The 21,374-nt window shown below is 35.3% G+C and overlaps 1 protein-coding gene across 1 annotated transcript; it reads left to right on the forward strand.

Annotated features, from left to right (window-relative positions):
• The first annotated feature begins 47 nt into the window (after nucleotides 1-47).
• Nucleotides 48-21,136, forward strand: LOC128555638 (eukaryotic translation initiation factor 3 subunit E-A-like). The gene is made up of 12 exons (XM_053538610.1): nucleotides 48-207; nucleotides 7,599-7,716; nucleotides 10,038-10,155; nucleotides 11,765-11,807; nucleotides 12,355-12,459; nucleotides 14,365-14,490; nucleotides 15,195-15,440; nucleotides 16,157-16,258; nucleotides 16,764-16,873; nucleotides 19,343-19,445; nucleotides 20,082-20,213; nucleotides 20,862-21,136. Exons 1-12 carry the CDS (start codon nucleotides 76-78, stop codon nucleotides 20,886-20,888), a joined length of 1,362 nt encoding a protein of 453 aa, XP_053394585.1. The 5' UTR covers nucleotides 48-75; the 3' UTR covers nucleotides 20,889-21,136.
• Nucleotides 21,137-21,374: the final 238 nt, after the last annotated feature.

The raw sequence follows: 21,374 nt of genomic DNA on the forward strand, positions 1-21,374 counted from the left end.
ACAAAATTTAATCAATGTATGTGTATAAAAATCTGCAGGAAAATACGTCAAAAAAAAATAACGTGTTAGTTACATATGATAAATACGAATTTGCGTTTCGCATCAATTTCGGCAAAGATGGCGGAGTTCGACCTCACCACGCGGATGGGCCAATATTTGGACCGGCACTTGGTCTTTCCTTTACTAGAATTTCTTTCTGTGAAGGAAGTAAGTCACATGTTTTATATTTACGTAAAAATTTAAGTAATTTACGTCCGTGATGTTAAAAGCGAGATGGACATATTGGGTGTGTTGAAGTTGAGCTGTATTCGGATAGTAGATGTTGAGTGTAACAATGACTGATATCTAAAATTTTGCAAGGTGATAAACATGGGATTCTGTTGTATATGAAACCACTAGTCTGTGTTTATATAAAGAACATTCTAGTTTATTGTATTTTATAGATTCAATGCAATTTATGTTTATGATGGTAGTCAATAATAAACAGGTCAGAGACTTCCCCTGGATTGAGAGACAGTCTCTCGATCTAAACATTGTCTTTTGTTCGAAAGACAAAATGCCTTTCGATCGAAAGTCTCAAATTAGCTTAAGCAATGAAAATCGATGAAAGAGTAATTAAAACTCTCTTTTTAGAATGCGCAAATTTATTTCAAATATAGAAAATTATCTTTCTTTTATCAAGTTTTCAAAATCACAATTATTTGGGAATTTTGCTTAAGCATTATAATGCTTAAACAAACTTCTATGACAACGTGTTTCTTGTAAAGTTTACTTGAAATAACAAGTTGTTTCAATGAATAGATAATGCAACTGTAAGGAAATTATTGTTTTAATAATGATTTCATGTTTTTTTCAACACTTTTAAAAGCTAAATACAGTCTTTCGATCGAAAGACATTTTGTCTTTCAAACAAGAGACAGTGTTTAGATCGAGAGACTGTCTCTCAATCCAGGGGAAGTCTCCGACCTGATAAATAGGCAGTGGCTAGCAGTCCAGTAACCGGACCTTTAGGCCCGGAGTCTTGAGGTCAGGTTACCGCTAGACAGCTGGTACAGGGCAGGCTAGAGGTTCGGTTATCAATATAAATACTGAGAATTGTATTTACAAAGAGCAGACTATATTTTGTCTTTAAAAACGGGAGATGATATTGTGTTCTCGTATTTTTCTCCTTGTAACTCACAGGAAACAGAAGTATTTAGAAATACAGTACAGCTAGCGCGGCACCTTCATTTGAACACCCGTCGCCGCAATTCCAATTCGCGTGTTCGTTTTTACTGTCCGCCGCGACGGGTGTCATATCGGATATTTCGGGTGTTCAGGAATGGTCATTGCCGGAGGCAGCGAATGCCGCGCGTTGCGATGGACGGACGCGATGGTCCGTGGTGGTCGGCCGCGAGGAAACCTGGTGTTCATTCAATAATTTTTGAAAGAATTATTCATCTCATAATTTATAAATATAAATGCTTAAATTGTCTATGCATATACTAACTAATCATTTAGAATGTATACCTCGTCCGTATACTCGTAATCAGTCGCGATGTTATGATATGTAATAGTAATTATCACATTGTTTTTTATTTTCTGTAAAATCTAAATAGAGTTGCATATTCTTTGTTTTGTTTCAACAGTTTTATTTCTATTTTCAGGTCACTGCAAACGTATAGATCTTTGATCCTATTGTTCATTTCTAAATCGATTGTCGAGTTAATTTTATGCTATTCGCACCTCTTCTAACAAATACCTTACAAATTCTGTTTTACTAACACCCGTTTCTTACTGTTTTATTTATTACGGTACGTAATACGCTGTTTTGTTTCGCTTGTTTGTCAGTTTTCAGATGTTTAGAAATTATTAAGTTTCTTTACACTGTTCTATGATTGCTACCCATCAAATAATTATTGTTACTTGTTCGTAATATGTTTAATAATATAATTACAGTAACTATCTTATTTGTTGACAATTTATTTAATGACAATCTTTGATAAGATGAATATATTTGATAGTATTTCAAAACTTTTTACTCGAGTCTTTGATTTATTATTTTCATTACTTATTAGATGAATATTTAATACACACTTTTATGATATACGAGACGTAGGTACATACCTTTCGTTTTCGGAATTCCGTATATTGTTGTAATAGTTACATGTACTTTTTCTGTAAACAATAGAAACAGTTGCATTTTTAGCTCATCTGATTTTTTGAAAAAAAATGATGAGTTATTGTCATCACTTGAGCGGTTGTCGGCGTCGGCGTCGGCGTTGCCTGGTTAAGTTTTATGTTTAGGTCAGCTTTTCTCCTAAACTATCAAAGCTATTGCTTTGAAACTTGGAATACTTGTTCACCATCATAAGCTGACCCTGTATAGCAAGAAACATAACTCCATCTTGCTTTTTGCAAGATTTATGGCCCCTTTTGTACTTAGAAAATATCAGATTTCTTGGTTAAGTTTTATGTTTAGGTCAACTTTTCTCCTAAACTATCAAAGCTATTGCTTTGAAACTTGGAATACTTGTTCACCATCATAAGCAGACCCTGTACATCAAGAAACATAACTCCATCTTGCTTTTTGCAAGATTTATTGCCCCTTTTGGACTTAGAAAATCAGTTTTCTTGGTTAAGTTTTATGTTTAGGTCAGCTTTTATCCTAACTATCAAAGCTATTGCTTTAAAACTTGCAACACTTGTTCACCATCATAAGTTGACCCTGTATAGCAAGAAACATAACTCCGTCCTGCTTTTTGCAAGATTTATGGCCCCTTTTGGACTTAGAAAATATCAGATTTCTTGGTTAAGTTTTATGTTTAGGTCAACTTTTCTCTTAAACTATCAAAGCTATTGCTTTGAAACTTGCAACACTTGTTCACCATCATAAGCTGACCCTGTACAGCAAGCAACATAACTCCATCCTGCTTTTTGCAATAATTATTGCCCCTTTTGGACTTAGAAAATCATTTTCTTGGTTTAGTATTATGTTTAAGTCAACTTTTCTCATAAACTATCAAAGCTATTGCTTTAAAACTTGCAACAGTTTTTCACCATCATAAGTGGACACTGTACATCAAGAAACATAACTCTATCCTGCTTTTTGCAAGAATGATGGCCCTTTTTAGACTTAGAAAATCATGGGTAGGACAATATTTCTATTACACAAAAAAAATCAGATGAGCGTCAGCACCCGCAAGGCGGTGCTCTTGTTTCTAATTACAGGTAAACGTAAGCGAGCGGCGAATTTGCTGCTTGAGAAGAAGACGAATATGAATTTTTTGTTCAAATACAAATAGACATACATGTAGTCTGTTATTTTACACCCTCTTGCTCATTTATTAATTAAACAGTCATAAATGCCATATGGTGACCGAAAAAAGACTCTCTTTATGTGGTCTCAGTGTTGTTTATTTTTCTCTGGGCCTTCGGGTTTCTGGAGTCATCTCTGTTGTGTTTTTTTTTCTCTGGTCTTTCTGGATGCTCGAGTCGATCTACTTGTCTATACATATTGTACTGTGAAGTGAAGTTCCGTCATATGGTAGGTTTTGATGGGGTGGTGATGGTTGGTGGAGGATGCTGCACATTTCGTTACCCCTCGAGCTTTTAGTAGTTTACATGTTAGAGTTCAGTGTACTTAAAAGGTTTTATTTTTGCTATGGTTCTACATTGCAAATGCGGGCTCTGAATCTGCTATTTGTGCTCTGTTCTTCCAAGAAATCTACTCTTACCTATTATCTTTATTAACTATTACAAAACCTGTCATTTAATAACATTTAACATGAGTAGTTACACTGTAAGAAGATTCAAACATCTGTAAAATATCCATTATATAAAAACAAAACACAAAAAAGTAACGATACTAATAAATTGATGATAATTCATATTTATACATTCATATCATTACAAATGACCTTAGCTACTGGATGAAACATAAATATCAATCTGAATGAGAAGTCTTTTGGATGTCACGTAAGCACAAACAATTTCAAAGAAAGACAGGTATAAGCTAGTAGTATATGTAAGCTGCATTAGGCAATATTTCTAAATCATAGTTGTATATCTTTGACGTTACTTATGTCTGACGTTATATGTATCCGACGTTATTTGTCTCTGATGCTATATATCTCTGACGTAATAATGTATCTTCGACGTTATGCTTTTTCGACGCAATTATGTCCTGTCGGTGCTGTTACTTGTCGTGGTGCATCCAGTTGTCGTTCCGTCGTTTTCCGTGTTCCTGTCATTACTTGTTCTGGCCTTGCCATATATAGCTCATAATTTTAATGGTAATAAAATTAATTCCGTGTCCAGATGTCTCCGTTTTTTCTCAGTTCGTCATTTTTGTCTCATCTCCCAGTTCGTCAGAGGCCCACATACTTGTAGTACTAATACTGCATAAAAAATGTGCCAAATATGGCAAGGACAGAACAATGACGGGAACACGTTAGGTAAATGTGTATTGGAAGAAAAATGTTAAAAACTCCTTGTGCAAAATATTGCAGGAAAACTAATAAGTCACTAATCTTGCATAGTCTTCACCTGAAATAAACAAGAAAAACAACATTCAGAATGTGTGCTCAGTACCTTCGAAGACCACTAAACTTTTCACCAAACATAGCATTTTACATTAATTCCTTAATAAAATAAATTACTGAAATTTTATCAGCTTGTAATTCACACAAATATATTAAAATGATTATTGATTATTGAACCTTAAGCACTGGACCTTTAGTTGTAAAAACATTCAAAGAGAACCTATGTACACTGTTTCTGTTCAGATTCACTTGGAAAACTTGTGCACTTTTAAAAACTATCATGCAGACTTTTTCGAACCAAACAGAACGTTGTTACTGGCAATAAAAATTCGTTACAAAACAGAACGTTTTTTAATTGTAAAATAACTTATAGTCGTTAATGCAAATAAATTCATTAGAAAAAGAAACCTAGCAACTTACCTCTATTATAATCTTTTAATTTTATGCCAAATTCATAACAAAGATAAACCGTTAAGTGCTAAACAATATAACTGTTAGGTATTGTTAGTATAAGAACACTAGATTGGAACGGAAAAAAAATATAACAGAATATAAAAGTATACGTTTCTTGACAACGGCTGTACCTGCAAAATAAATAAAATCAGTATGTAATAATACTGAAACAACTGCTCAAATCCTGAAGATAATACAAGTGAAAAAAATAAATAAAAACATGTTCATAACATAAGGAGTTCTAAAGTTCTCTGACATTCGCTTTTGAGATAATACATCTTACTTGGTACCGTCGGATTGGCGGATTAATTATTTCTTACATGCATATGGTGGTCTTGCTGCCTCTAGATTTTAGTTAACAGTTGAGAAAACAGAAAACAAAATTATATTCACACAGAAATAAAAAAATTCTATTGGCTATGTCATTTTGTTTACTTTGTTATTAACACTTACGATTATGTGTGAGCTCTTTTTATTTAAAATACGCTGATAACGTGTCAAAATTTGACATGTGTTCAGGCAATTATATGAAAAAATCTTGTGAATGTAATCAACCTGTCATAATTTGATACAATGTGTGTGTAAAACATCCCTTCACACAATTGTTTACAAATTGGATATAATTTATTGAAAAAGATATAATCGTCAATGGCAATCAACTAAAATCAAAACATTAAAAATATCGGACGTAGATAACAAGGCCCGATAAAGGTAGATGAGTAAATTGAATAAATGAAATACATTGTATATTTATAATAAATACATTATAGATGATAAATTTAACAATTAAGTACTTCTTTATACTGTTAAAAAATTAATGTTAAAATAAAACGTTGACCGCGATGGTCCCTCGCGCGTGAACACTGCGAATCCTCGCGGCCGTCCACCGCGAACCGCTGTGTTCATGACCGCGAGGGCCGACGGGTGTCCGGCCATCGCAACTGAACACCCGAAAAAATTTTTACCCGCGAGGGTCGAAGGGTTTTTGAAGGTGCCGCGCTAGCTGTACTGTATACGATCGCAAATTCGACAAATAATAGCAGTTTGTACGCCGTAATTGGAAGCTTTTATCAAAATCTTGTTTTTCTCGGGACTGATAAATAAAAATGTTAAACTAATTTTTTCTTTAGTATTTAAGACATGTATGGATTGTGCTTAAGCCTTATGAATTGTTGAATTAGTTTTACTGCTTGAGTAAATAAATAACGGTAACCGGACCTCTAGACCCGGAGTCTGGAGATCCGGTAATCAATATACATGTACTGTTATGTATTGTAATACTAGTGTACAAGGGAATTGCTGTTAAAAATTATGATTAGTTGTCATAAAGTTGCCATTATTACGTTTATTTTTGTAAATATTTTATGTATAATTAGCTGTCACTCGGGTTTGAGGCATATTGAATATGAAATTTTAACAGCGATTTCCGGTAGTCACCGTTATTTATTTACTCAAGTAGTAAAACGAATTCAACAATTCATGTAAATACAATTCTCAGTATTCATATGATTACCTGATATCTAGCCTGCCATGTACGGGTTGTCTAGAGGTCCAGTAACCGGACCTCTAGACTCATAACAGGACCTCTAGACTTTGAGTTTAGAGGTCCAGTTACCGGATCCCTAGTCACTTCCTATGAAATAGGCAAAGCCTCAAAGCGTCAGCTCAAATTATGAATTCAGGATTAGCTAAAAAAATATATATTACAAAGAAACTATTCACTTCTCAAAAGAAAGTGAATATTTGCTAGACCCTATTCACTTGAAAAGGGCAAGTTTACATTTAGCGTCATCATACCTGTTACAGCGAATATCATACATTGCAAAATTTAAGGGAAGCCGGCGTCATGTTGACGTCATTTCCTATCCGCCGATTAGAGGGATGGCAGCTATAAAATATCAGATCATAAATTAAGCCATCCCATTATGCCAAATGTGTCAGGCTTACACCAAATATTTCCACTACCAGCACCAGTCACCCCCAAAACCCTTGAGTATCACACCTGCAGCTGCTGCCCCATCCGCAGCTAGTAGTAACTCTGCATCGGTTTCTTTTTTCCCCAACTCTAATTTACGACACATTTTCCCCATTTTACTGGAACTGGTACCAGCCCAAAAATCTGGGGGAAAAAATCCCTGGTATTTTTTAAATTCTGTTTTTTTTTTCTTTTTTTATGTAAGAAGCTACTTTCTTAGCATTTTGCATGCATTCTGCTTTTAGACTTCTTTTATACATCATTTCAAGAAGCAGGTGTTTCTGGCATAAATCTTAATACTATGATGAAAATTTTACAAGAATAATGTGTAAAGTCTGTGCAGGTTACTGTCAATTTTAGATGAAAAATAAGCTACAATGTTAAAAGATTTTTATTTCATTATACTCAAACTACATGTATGTCAACAGAAATAACTTTAATGTAAGTTTGTCATTTGTACTAGTCTATACTTCAGTGTTTTACTATTGTGTTTATAGTTTACAGCTTGAGTACCCAGGCTCACTGCTCCATAGTCATTTTCCATATATTATATGTTTACATTGATGGAAACCATGTCTAGGCATTATACTCAACCTCTTTTGACCTCAAAATGATTGGTATTTTACAGTGTTTCATTTATTCTACAGCTGTACGATGAGAAGGAAATGTTGAAAGGAAAACTGGATCTTCTGAGCAACACTAACATGGTGGATTTTGCTATGGATGTCCATAAAACATTGTATCCAGATCAGGAAGTTCCAGCAAGTCAGTAAAATTTGTTGTTTTTTTTTGCTCCCCCCAGAGCTCCAGATAAGATTTTAGGTTAAAGGGTATTTTACCCCCTAGTTTTTTTTTCAAAGGGTATTTTACTCCTAGATGTTTTTTCAAAAGGGTATTTTAGAATTCTAAATTGTATTTCAGAATTCGAAATCATTTAAAAGGGTAATAATGATAACTGTTTGTATAATTTTCTGATATTCATGTGCTCCGCTGAAGTGCCTTTGTCGACCAATGCTGTTTTCCTGAATATCTTGAGCCTTCATTCAAATAGTTTTAACATTTAGTTTACTGCATACATTACATCTTACACTACATCTTAATTTCAGTTACTGACCACTGCGATATATCAACAGCCAGTGATACTTTGACTGTCAATGTTTTTTTCAGAAACACCAACATGTATGTGCTTCGGCTTTTTCAACAGTTACCCATTATATATCATAGATCACGTGCTTAGCGATAGGCATTGTCCGAGTCATCTCTTGTCACACACTAATATACTTGAAGAAGAAAATGGCATTATTTTACGATATCGTTTGCGTTTGCTTTTATGAGACACCATTTTGTTTGTTGTACTCGATTACAAAAAGGATGTGCTTGATTTACGATAAAATTGGATTACGCACTTAAATCGAGTAAAATACGTATCCCGTTTTTTCAATGCGTATCAGTACGCGTAGGTTTGATTTTAAATGCATTTTTTGTAAATTTCAAAACGTATTTACGCAAATATGCATCTTATCTGGAGCTTTGCCCCCCCCCCCCCCCCCCCCCCCCCATGAGTGGTGGAGGCATATAGATTTGGTCTTGTCTGTGCGTCCGTCCGTCCGAGGTTCGTTACGCGCCTAGCTCAAAAAGTATTTGATATAAATTGATGAAACATTGCATGAGTCTTTATCATGATATGAACTTGTGCACCTCCTATTTTTCGTCTGGCTCCACCCCCTATTTTCCGAGTTATGGCCCCTGAAATAGTCAAAAATGCACATTTTCACCTTGTGACGCGCCTAGCTCAAAAAATATTTGATGTAAATTGATGAAACCTTGCATGAGTCTTTATCATGATATGAACTTGGGCACCTCCTATTTTTTATCTGGCTCCGCCCCCTATTTTCAGAGATATGGCCCCTGAAATAGTCAAAAATGCACATTTTCACCTTGTGACACGCCTAGCTCAAAAAGTATTTGATATAGATTCATGAAACCTTGAATAAGTCTTAATCATGATATATGCATGTGCACCTCCTATTTTTTATTTTGGTCCGCCCCCTATTTTCAGAGTTATGGCCCCTGAAATAGTCAAAAATGTACATTTTCATCTTGTGATGCACCTAGCTCAAAAAGTATTTAATATAAATGGTTGAAAACTTGCATAAGTCTTTATCATGAAATAAACTTGCACACCTTTTATTTTTTGGCTGGCTCCACCCCCTATTTTAAAGTTATGGGCCCTGAAATAGTATAAAAATGCACATTTTCACCTAATTATGTGCCTAGCTCAAAAAGTATTTGATGTAAATTCTTGAAACTTTGTTTGAGTCTTTATCATGATGTGTCCTTGCACACTTGGTATTCTTCCTGAGAATCTTCGCATTTATTACAGAGTTATGGCCCTTGAAATAGCCAAAATTGTGGATTTTTTGTTCTTAATGATGTCACTGAGCTAAATTTATGTACACAAATTTAGCCTTATTATAGTTAATATAACATAAATATACAAGTAGCAATGTTACAATTCTCATAGTATAAATGAGCCGTGCCATGAGAAAACAAACATAGTGGGTTTGCGACCAGCATGGATCCAGACCAGCCTGCGCATCCGCGCAGTCTGGTCAGGCTCCATGCTGTTCGCTTTTAAAGCCTATTGGAATTGGAGAAACTGTTAGCGAACAGCATGGAGCCTGACCAGACTGCGCGGATGCGCAGGCTGGTCTGGATCCATGCTGGTCGCAAACCCACTATGTTGGTTTTCTCATGGCATGGCTCAAATATTGCTGTATTGTAATTTGCATAGCAATGTTATTTTCATGTTAGGCCAAGCTGTCTTCTGCTGTACCAAAAACACTGAGGTGTTCATTTCATTACACAAGCAAGGGGAGAAACTTATAATAATTCTTTGTAAATGACATGAAGTGTAACTTCACCAGTGTTAACTAATTCACTCTTACTTTCATACCATTGAGCAATGCTAGGGTGAAATGGCTGCCTTGTACCACAGTCTTTTAAAGGGCTGTAAAAGGGCTTGTGTTGTATGAGTTTTGAATTTATTGTTTTAATGTTCAAGAAAAAAATGTATTACTTTTCAGCATTCTTTGCTAAGAGAGGAAATGTAGTGACACAGCTTAAGTCTTTGCAAGCAGAGACAGAATTGATCACAAAAATCTTTGAAGATCCAGAGGTGATGAGACAAATGCAAAGTTCAAGGTAAAGTACATAATTATACTGCAGGCCATTTTTGCATTCTGAATGCTAACAAAGAAGCAAAACTGTAGTATACTGTAGAATAGCAAAAAAACTCAAAACTTTAAAAAATCATAAAAAATGGGAACTTTTAACTTAAGACATGTAGAAAAAACATGCTTTTTTGGTTTGGGGCTACCTCCTTTTATCAGAGATAACTTTACAGGTGGGAAAAGCCTAATACAAATGTACTGTTAAACTTTAATATTTTGGGGACTAAATTTTGTTGGTTTCATGGTAGCCTCAACTATATTAAATCTGATGAGCGATCAGGATATGCATTTTATCTTAAATATTTGAAACCTGCAAGTTAATGTCACTGCAAAATAATGCATAGTCTAAAGCCAAACCACAGAATGAGAGATATGTATATAATTTATATAACAGTATTCGTGAAAATTGCTGAAGAAATGACCAACATGAACTCACATACTTCCATGAATGACGATGAAGTAATTTGAGCCGTGCCATGAGAAAACCAACACAGTGGGTTTGCGACCAGCATGGATCCAGACCAGCCTGCGCATCCGCGCAGTCTGGTCAGGATCCATGCTGTTTGCTTTCAAAGCCTAATGGAATTAGAGAAACTGTTAGCGAACAGCATGGATCCTGACCAGACTGCGCAGATGCGCAGGCTGGTCTGGATCCATCCTGGTCGCAAAGCCACTATGTTGGTTTTCCCATGGCGCGGCTCATTTAAAGTTTCAGGCAGTAATATAATTGAATAAACCAATAAGTGTTGTTCACCAACTCTGGCTGTTCCACATGACTAGACTACTGATAGATCTTATTAATTACTTGTAGATAGCCATAAATATCTACAGTAAATGAAAAGAGTGCACACAATACAAGAATATAGTGATTGCAAAAAAGTGTAGTTAAATTATTTTATTAAAGACACTGACCTCCAGATCTGGCTTAAATAATCTTTCTTTCAAATTGAAGTTTGATCATTTTATGAACATTAGAATATGAGTTCTGCTTCAAATCAAGAAAAAAAGATGACTGGGTCGGGAATCGAACTCCGGACTGCTGTAGCAATAAAGACTTTTGCCCGTCGCCATAACAAATAGCACTATGGTGGAATTAGTGAATTATGACTTCAAAATATACATATTCATAATCGAGGCAGTTTACCTGGAGTGAAGCGTCAAATGCTTTACAATTTTTATCAAAAAAAGTACCGGTAGTAAAAACAGCAAATTCTCATGTGTTTCCATAACATATAGTTTGTCAGGAATTAAGTTTTAAAGCCTTAAGAAATATTTACATTTATTTCCAGATATCTAAAAAAATATTCTTTTTGTTGTTGTCGAACGATCTGGAATCCAGTCCCTTTAAGAATTTTATATGTGGGTTTTGTTTATTCTGATTTTGGTCAAACTTAGAAGAAGAAAATTTGTGTTTCTTGTATTTTCCATGGCTTCTCTTATCAGTATAGCATGTGATTTGTTTTTGTTTTAAAAGGGAGAATGGTATGACCTCTGTGTGTTTAAAAGGGGAAGTAATGTTGTAGATGGTCTGTGAGACTGACTAGGTCAAAGTATGTTGATGTATGTGTCTTTCATTTCAGAGATGGAAGACAGCTGTCTGATTACTTATACAAAGAACACGGGGTAAGTTAAATTTGTTCATTCAAAACAAGTTAAAGCTACTGATACACACTTACAAGATTAAAGCACTTTTAGTGATGTAGAATGGCTGACATAGCAGAGAGGTCCTGACATTCCGTTTAGTAGTCTAATGTTTGACCTTTAGTTTGGCTGTATGTCTTTCACAATCTGATCTTAGTACATTGTATTCTCTTCAAAGCTGATACATAACATCAGTTACATGAAGACAAGAACTGAAATTTATTAGTAGAATGAAAAAGCAATGTTAAACTCAAGATAGTCACAGAAAAATATTCAGCTGGTGTTGCTATTTATGGCTCCTTCAAGTTTCATTTTTGTTTACTACACATTGTTTAAAGACTTTGGGTACAAAACATGGAAGAGTAGAATAAACTTGTCTTTGATCATACTGACCATGGAAATAACTCTTAGATATGCATTAATGAAGAAATAATTAACTAAATCCTGATCATATTTTTCACTACAGAATTTTGTATTAATTTACAGTTTATTTGCAGTTTGTTTCGTAACAAGATTTTCTTTGTTTCAGTTTAAAGCAGAAATGATTGATACTCTGTACAACTATGCCAAGTTTCAGTATGAATGTGGTAATTATTCTGCAGCAGCTGAATATCTCTACTTTGTTAGAATCCTGGTACGTACACTCTTGTTCTTTAGGATCCTAGTCTGTACCTCAAGTGTGTTAGAATCCCACTACCGGTATATACCATTTGTTCATTAGAATCATAGAATGTACCTTTTTAGCTCACCTGTCACGAAGTGACAAGGTGAGCTTTTGTGATCGCGCAGTGTCCGTTGTCCGTCCGTGCGTAAACTTTTCCTTGTGACATCTCTAGAGGTCACATTTTTCATGGGATCTTTATGAAAATGGGTCAGAATGTTCATCTTGGTAAATTCTAGGTCAAGTTCGAAACTGGGTCACGTGCATTCAAAAACAAGGTCAGTAGGTCTAAAAATAGAAAAACCTTGTGACCTCTCTAGAGGCCATATATTTCACAAGATCTTCATGAAAATTGGTCAGAACGTTCACCTTGATGATATCTAGGTCAGGTTCAAAACTGGGTCACGTGCCATCAAAAACTAGGTCAGTAGGTCAAATAATAGAAGAACCTTGTGACCTCTCTAAAGGCCATATTTTTCATGGGATCTGTATGAAAGTTGGTCTGAATGTTCATCTTGATGATATCTAGATCAAATTTGAAACTGGGTCACGTGCGGTTAAAAACTAGGTCAGTAGGTCTAAAAATAGAAAAACCTTATGACCTCTCTAGAGGCCATATATTTCATGAGATCTTCATGAAAATTGGTCAGTATGTTCACCTTGATGATATCTAGGTCAGTTTCGAAACTGGGTCATGTGCGGTCAAAAACTAGGCCAGTAGGTATAAAAATAGAAAAACCTTGTGACCTCTCTAGAGGCCATATTTTTCATGAGATCTTCATGAAAATTAGTGACAATAGTCGGAATGTTCACCTTGATGATATCTAGGTCAAGTTAGAAACTGGGTCACGTGCCGTCAAAAACTAGGTCAGGAGGTCAAATAATAAAAAAACTCTCTAGAGGCCATACTTTTCATGGGAATTGTATGAAAGTTGGTCTGAATGTTCATCTTGATGATATCTAGGTCAAGTTTGAAACTGGGTCAACTGCGGTCAAAATCTAGGTCAGTAGGTCTAAAATTAGAAAAATCTTCAGACCTCTCTAGAGGCCATATTTTTCAATGGATCTTCATGAAAATTGATCTGAATGTTCACCTTGATGATATCTAGGTCTGTTTCGAAACTGGGTCATGTGCGGTCAAAAACTAGGCCAGTAGGTATAAAAATAGAAAAACCTTGTGACCTCTCTAGAGGCCATATTTTTCATGAGATCTTCATGAAAATTAGTGAGACTGTTCACCTTGATGATATCTAGGTAAATTTCAAAACAGGGTCACATACCTTCGAAAACTAGGTCAATAGGTCAAATAATAGAAAAACCTTGTGACCTCTCTAGAGACCATATTTTTCAATGGATCTTCATGAAAATTGGTCAGAATTTTTATCTTGATAATATCTAGGTCAAGTTCAAAACTGGGTCACATGAGCTCAAAAACTTGGTCTTTATGTCAAATCATAGAAAAAAACGACGTCATACTCAAAACTGGGTCATGTGGGAAGAGGTGAGCGATTCAGGACCATCATGGTCCTCTTGTTTTGTTAGAATCCTAGAACATACCTCTTGTTTGTTAGTCTTAGAATCGCAGTATGTTTCATCTACTACTGGTTTTTCGTGGAGTCTTTGTTGAGTTATGGAGTCCCTTTTTGGCTTAATTTTGATGCTTAACCAGAATCTTGATTTCTTGAAATATTCTTGAACTGTTGTAAATATGCCTACTTAACAGCGTGGAAAAAAACATGTTCTTTGTTGTGTGTTGCAGGAATTTATTAAATAATAAGTATTAAAAGATATTTCGAAAGTGTCTCCAGAGTCCTGCATATTTTCATGTTCTCTTGTGATATGTATAAAAGTAACAGATTAAACAATTGCGTTTTTCAGCTACCACCAAATGACAGAAATTACTTGAATGCATTATGGGGGAAGTTAGCTTCAGAGATTCTCATGCAAAACTGGGACACAGCGCTAGAAGATCTGAACAGACTCAAAGAAGTGATAGAGGCAAATGTAAGTAATCTATTTATGTAGTACACGTTTTAGATTCCTGAGAAAGCTCAAGTAAAATCTGTACATCATATTTAGTGTTCAGAGCATAACTTATTAACCGTTCAAGGTATTGACTTCAAACTTGGGATGTAGGTAGGTGGTGATGAGGTGATAAGCAGAATGCATGAACCAGGGTGGTAGGTCAAAGGTCAAGGTCAAATTTGCCCATCATATTTTGATATTTGTGTCCAGAGCATAACCTAAAAACAATGAAAGGTATTGACTTGAAATTTGGAAGATACGCAGGTGGTGATGAGACATTATGCTGCAGCAATCTACATTTAAAGCCCCCCCATCATGCTTCCCACCAAAAAAGGAGCTGACAGAACTCTTGTGGTGTGGGGAGGGGGTGATGGGGGGTTATATATTTGTTTATTATGCACAGTGCAGTCTTGAGGTCAATGAAAACTAGTACCACACAAATAATACTGTTAATGTATTACATATATGTTTGTTTCTAATAAAGCTTTATTGTGGCTAATCCCTTTTCAAAATTTACAATAGAAATTCATAGCTGGTTAAGAGTTATACCGATATAACATACTGAGGTTTTTGTTATGTTTGGTGAATAGCCAATGTTTATACAGACCTTGAAGTTCTTGAATTGCGTGAATTTTATCCTTGAAAGTCTGTCATAATCTTGAATATACCTGTTTTCATTGCAGACATTTGGAAGTGCTTTGTTATCTCTGCAACAACGTACCTGGCTGATCCACTGGAGTTTGTTTGTATTCTTCAATCATCCAAAAGGTCGTGACCTGATCATTGACATGTTTCTGTACTCACAACTGTATCTGAATGCTATACAGACCATGTGCCCTCACATACTCCGATACCTGACTACAGCTGTCATTACTAACAAAACTAGACGAAGAACTGTTCTCAAAGATCTGGTCAAAGTTATCCAACAGGTTTGTATAGTGTGATTGTAGTTCACTTAAACATTTGTAACTGAAAACATGGGGTCGTCGTACACAGTCATGTTATTATAGTTTCATTATGTTTTGTGTAGGACAGTAACATCAGTTTATTTATATGAATCCTGTTAACTTACTCAGAAGCCTCAGGGCCTCTGTGGCCGAGTGATTAAGGTCGCTGACTTCAAATCACTTGCTCTTCACCGATGTGGGTTCAAGCCTCACTCAGGGCATTGAACTTTTCACGTGAGGAAGCCATCCAGCTGGCTTACGGAAGGTTTGTGGTTCTACCCAGGTGCCCGCTCATAATGAAATAATGTACGGAGGGGAACCTTGGGTCTTCCTCCACCATCAAAGCTGGGAAGTCGCCATATGACCTGCAATTGTGTCGGTGCGATGTTAAACCCAACAAAAACAAACAAACAAAATACTCAGAAGCCACAGTTACTGTAGATGCGTTAGTATGATAATTATTTTATTTTCTCCAGTAAAGTAGCAGTTTTCTGAAGGTGGATAATATTACTGTTCACTATAAAAATTCTCATATACAGTTTCAGAGATTATTGTATAGAAAATAACACTAAGTCTTGTAAGAAAGGAAAAGAAGTTTGTTTTTTTTCTTAAATATGAGAAATGTAGAAAGATTTTACGTAACAGAAACATGAGTATTGATCTATGTCAGTCACGCCTTAGTATAATAACTATTACAGGAGTCGTACACCTACAAAGATCCTATCACAGAGTTTGTAGAATGTCTGTATGTCCATTTTGACTTTGATGGAGCCCAGAAAAAGCTGAGAGAATGTGAATCCGTGAGTACAGCTTTATTGCATCTTAAAGCCTTCTCTTTGATATTCAAAATGTTTTAAAAGTGAGACAACAGATTTGTAATGGAGCTTAAAACTAAGGCAAGTCGGCTAAAATCGCTAACCAGTTAAATTTTAGAAGTTCCATTTTGTGACCAGTTTGTTAACTTTAGAAAAACACTTTAATTCCAATCAAGGGTCCTAGAGTTTGAGCCCATGACAAGGGCAAATGTTGAAAATTGATATGACAGAAAACAACCCAAAGTCATTTTTTTGTGTAGATAGTATGTCAGAAATTCGGAGAACTAGTAACTCTTGAAAAATAGATACTTTTTGATCAGGAAACCAGTTACAATGTTTTGTAGATTGCCTATCATTAATTCAACGTTGCTTGAACTTACCCTTCTTGTTCCTAAGTTTTACAGAAAAAGTTATTGAAACATAGTTTTTGCTAGAATATCTTTAAACGGAACAGTTTATAAATATTTATACTCAAAATGAAATGTTTCAGGTGCTGATGAATGATTTCTTCTTGGTGGCGTGTTTAGAAGACTTCATAGAGAATGCAAGATTGTTGATATTTGAGACTTTTTGTAGAATACATGAGTGTATCAGTATCAAGTAAGAGTTACATACTCCATTTTTAGCTCACCTGTCACAAAGTGACAAGGTGAGCTTTTGTGATCGCGCGTCGTCCGTCCGTCCGTAAACTTTTGCTTGTGACCACTCTAGAGGTCACATTTTTCATGGGATCTTTATGAAAGTTGGTCAGAATGTTCATCTTGATGATATCTAGGTCAAGTTCGAAACTGGGTCATGTGCGGTCAAAAACTAGGTCAGTAGGTCTAAAAATAGAAAAACCTTGTGACCTCTCTAGAGGCCATATATTTCACAAGATCTTCATGAAAATTGGTCAGAATGTTCACCTTGATGATATCTAGGTCAAGTTCGAAACTGGGTCACGTGCCTTCAAAAACTAGGTCAGTAGGTCTAAAAATAGAAAAACCTTGTGACCTCTCTAGAGGCCATATATTTCACAAGATCTTCATGAAAATTGGTCAGAACGTTAACCTTGATGATATCTAGGTCAAGTTCGAAACTGGGTCACGTGCCTTCAAAAACTAGGTCAGTAGGTCAAATAATAGAAAAACCTTGTGACCTCTCTAAAGGCCATATTTGTTGTGGGATTTGTATGAAAGATGGTCTGAATGTTCGTCTTGATGATATCTAGGTCAAGTTCGAAACTGGGTCACGTGCGGTCAAAAACTAGGTCAGTAGGTCTAAAAATAGAAAAACCTTGTGACCTCTCTAGAGGCCATATATTTCATGAGATCTTCATGAAAATTGGTCAGAATGTTCACCTTGATGATATCTAGGTCAAGATTGAAAGTGGGTCACATGCCGTCAAAAACTAGGTCAAATAATAGAAAAACCTTGTGACCTCTCTAGAGGCCATATTTTTTATGGGATCTGTATGAAAGTTGGTTTGAATGTTCATCTTGATGATATCTAGGTCAAGTTCGAAAGTGGGCCACGTGCCTTCAAAAACTAGGTCAGAAGGTCAAATAATAGAAAAACCTTGTGACCTCTCTAAAGGCCATATTTTTCATGGGATCTGTATGAAAATTGGTCTGAATGTTCATCTTGATGATATCTAGGTCAAGTTCGAAACAAGGTCAAGTGCGGTCAAAAACTAGGTCAGTAGGTCTAAAAATAGAAAAACCTTGTGACCTCTCTAGACGCCATACTTGTGAATGGATCTCCATAAAAATTGGTCAGAATGTTCATCTTGATGATGTCTAGGTCAAATTTGAAAGTGGGTCACGTGCCTTAAAAAACTAGGTCAGTAGGTCAAGTAATAAAAAAACCTTGTGACCTCTCTAGAGGCCATACTTTTCATGGGAATTGTATGAAAGTTGGTCTGAATGTTCATCTTGATGATATCTAGGTCAAGTTCGAAACTGGGTCAACTGCAGTCAAAAACTAGGTCAGTAGGTCTAAAATTATTAAAATCTTTTGACTTCTCTAGAGGCCATATTTTTCAATGGATCTTGATGAAAATTGATCAGAATGTTCAACTTGATGATATCTAGGTCAGTTTTGAAACTGGGTCACGTGCGGTCAAAAACTAGGCCAGTAGGTATAAAAATGGAAAAACCTTGTGACCTCTCTAGAGGCCATATTTTTCATGAGATCTTCATGAAAATTAGTGAGACTGTTCACCTTGATGATATCTAGATAAAGTTCAAAACAGGGTCACGTACCTTTGAAAACTAGGTCAGTAGGTCAAATAATAGAAAAACCTTGTGACCTCTCTAGAGACCATATTTTTCAATGGATCTTCATGAAAATTGGTCAGAGTTTTTATCTTGATAATGTCTAGGTCAAGTTCAAAACTGGGTCACATGAGCTCAAAAACTAGGTCACTATGTCAGATAATAGAAAAAATACTCAAAACTGGGTCATGTGGGAAGAGGTGAGCGATTCAGGACCATCATGGTCCTCTTGTTTGAAGGTTTGCGGTATTTTGCAAGCTTTGACATACTTTCCGCTGATCAAAACCTTTGTGTGTGCATTTAATATATTCTTAAGACAAGTGTATTATGTTTTACAAAGAGATAATCGGCACAAGGAGAAACCTCACTAGCTGCAAGATTACAAAACTGAACCAGTCTCGGTATGCTATTTTGCTATTGGTCACTTTTCAGTTTGTACTCAGAAACAACCAATCAGATCTCGAGTTTAGAGACTGGTCTCCTAATTAAGTTTTATAATCTTAATCCCAGGGGAGAATTTTATAATCTTAATCCCAGGGGAAAATTTTTTAATTTTAATCCCAGGGGAAAATAACACAAGCCATAGGGAAAAAATGAGCCAAGGACTTAAAAATGAATTCTTGCTAGAAAAATGGTCTTCAGATTTTTGAACAATATAAATATCCAAATACGAATTCTTGCCAAAGAAAAAAAAGTCTTCACAATTTTGCACAGTATTATCAGTATTCAGAATGTTTCGTTTTTTGTGGAGAAGGTTTGTAGAACACTTGTGATATCTATTGATAGTACTTGCACTGATACCTGTATATTGCAGCATGCTGGCTAGCAAGTTAAACATGACTCCTGAAGATGCTGAAAGATGGATTGTAAACTTGATACGGAACGCTCGCTTAGATGCTAAAATAGATTCAAAACTGGTATGTGTAGATAGAAGTGCATCTCTAGAAAATATTAACAATTGAAGGTTATATTGTTCTGTCCAATTCATGTTCGGGTAAATACCCCTTTCTTTATCATGTGGCACCCTGTCTCTTTTCAGATGTCCAGCTTTAATTGGTCATTTTTTAAAAGTCATACCATTGTCAGTCTGACATGATTTCAGTTAAATTGAAATATTAAACATAAACAGTAAAAAGTCATGATGGAACAGAATGCACTATGAAAATAAATTTAAATGTAATTAAAACATGTTTAATACTTAGGCCTAGATTTGCATCTGTTTTGAAGATGATTACTTTTATATCATTTAAGTTCATGGCTTTGGTCAAAATGGTTATTTCCTGGAGATACAATTTCATGAATTTTAAGTTCTGAATATAAAATAAATGGGAATTTTACATGTTCCTTAGGATTAAATTTTCAGTATCGACTGAACCAAGAAATCCATGAATATTGATGATTTCATAGTTACATATTGATGTTAAACTGAAGTTAACATGTCTGATAAAGAGCTGATTTTAGTATTATGTAAAATAGTTTTATCTTGATTAGACATGATATTACATACTAATTTACTATTTCGTGATATTTAAATCCAGGTATTATGTTTTCAGGGACACGTTGTCATGGGAACACAGGCAGTGTCACCATACCAGCAGGTTATAGAGAAGACTAAAAACCTGGCATTCAGGTCCCAGGTGCTGGCAATGAATATAGAGAAAAAAATAAGTGCTAAAAATACTGAGGTATTACTTACGTTTATTCAACTGTCTGTAATCATTTGAATATAAGGTGACAACTGTCCTGATGTGGACAGAATATGACAGATGTTGCTTTTATTATTTTTATACTTTCAAAAGATTATGCTGATAATTAAGTGCTGGTTTTGACATGTATTTTCTTAGTGCAAGAGATTATTGTCATCAGTGCTTTTCTGTGAACATAACATTTAAATGTGTTACAAAAATTAGAAGCTGTTGCATCTTGCACACATTTGCTATTTAATCTTTACCCTGCTAAATTTCTAAAATGGACTGATCCAATATTCAATTTGGGCAGTACTACTTGTTTATCAAAGGGATGTTCACTGAAAATTACTGACTGAATAGCAAACAGTCCGTGCAGGTTGTTATTGATCTGCACTGGTTGCAAAGGCAGAATCACTTGCTGCCAGCAGGCTTAAGGTTAAGGAAGAAATTGCTGTCTTTATTGGGTGTAATTGAAAACGTATTTGCAATTTCACAAGTAATGGAGAGTAACATGTAACTGAACATACATGTATGATCAATTTAAAAGTTACACATTAGAGAAAATACAGATAAGATTCTTCTGAACTATGTAAAAGCCTTAATGTTGGAGACTGTTGTATGTAACTGTTGTCTTCTTGCTTTCAGGTTCCGCAGTGGGGAGCGCAGGAGTAGTTGCCACAGTGATCAGCTAATACCCATCCTTAAAATAGGTCGAATTCCATCCTGTGAGGTCATATTTAGTGCTGAGAACATTAAAACATTATAATGCCAAAGCCGTGCTTATACTGTGAAAGCTGTTTTTCTCAATTACATTCTGGAATTGACTCAACGTATATTTATTTATTGCGGATAAACTTGTTTGTATTGTATAATTATTATCAAAGGAAAACAGTAGAATTAAATTTTAAGTACAAGAAAAACATGTGTCCGTTTAATGTTTAAGGGGAGATAAATGTGTGTACCATAAGTTGATTTATAGTCATCAGTGGTTACCCATTTGGGTATCTCTTCAAGGAAGTAGTTACTATATTGGCGGTGATCGAAGGTCTCCAAACACAATTCAGCCTCCATGTATAGTTTTTGAATAGCCAGGTGTATATTTTATATCCTAATGGTAGGGATATAACTGCAAATTATTCTCTGTATTTAGTTTTGTCA

This window comes from Mercenaria mercenaria, chromosome 3 (assembly GCF_021730395.1).
Source record: "Mercenaria mercenaria strain notata chromosome 3, MADL_Memer_1, whole genome shotgun sequence".
NCBI lineage: Eukaryota > Metazoa > Mollusca > Bivalvia > Venerida > Veneridae > Mercenaria > Mercenaria mercenaria.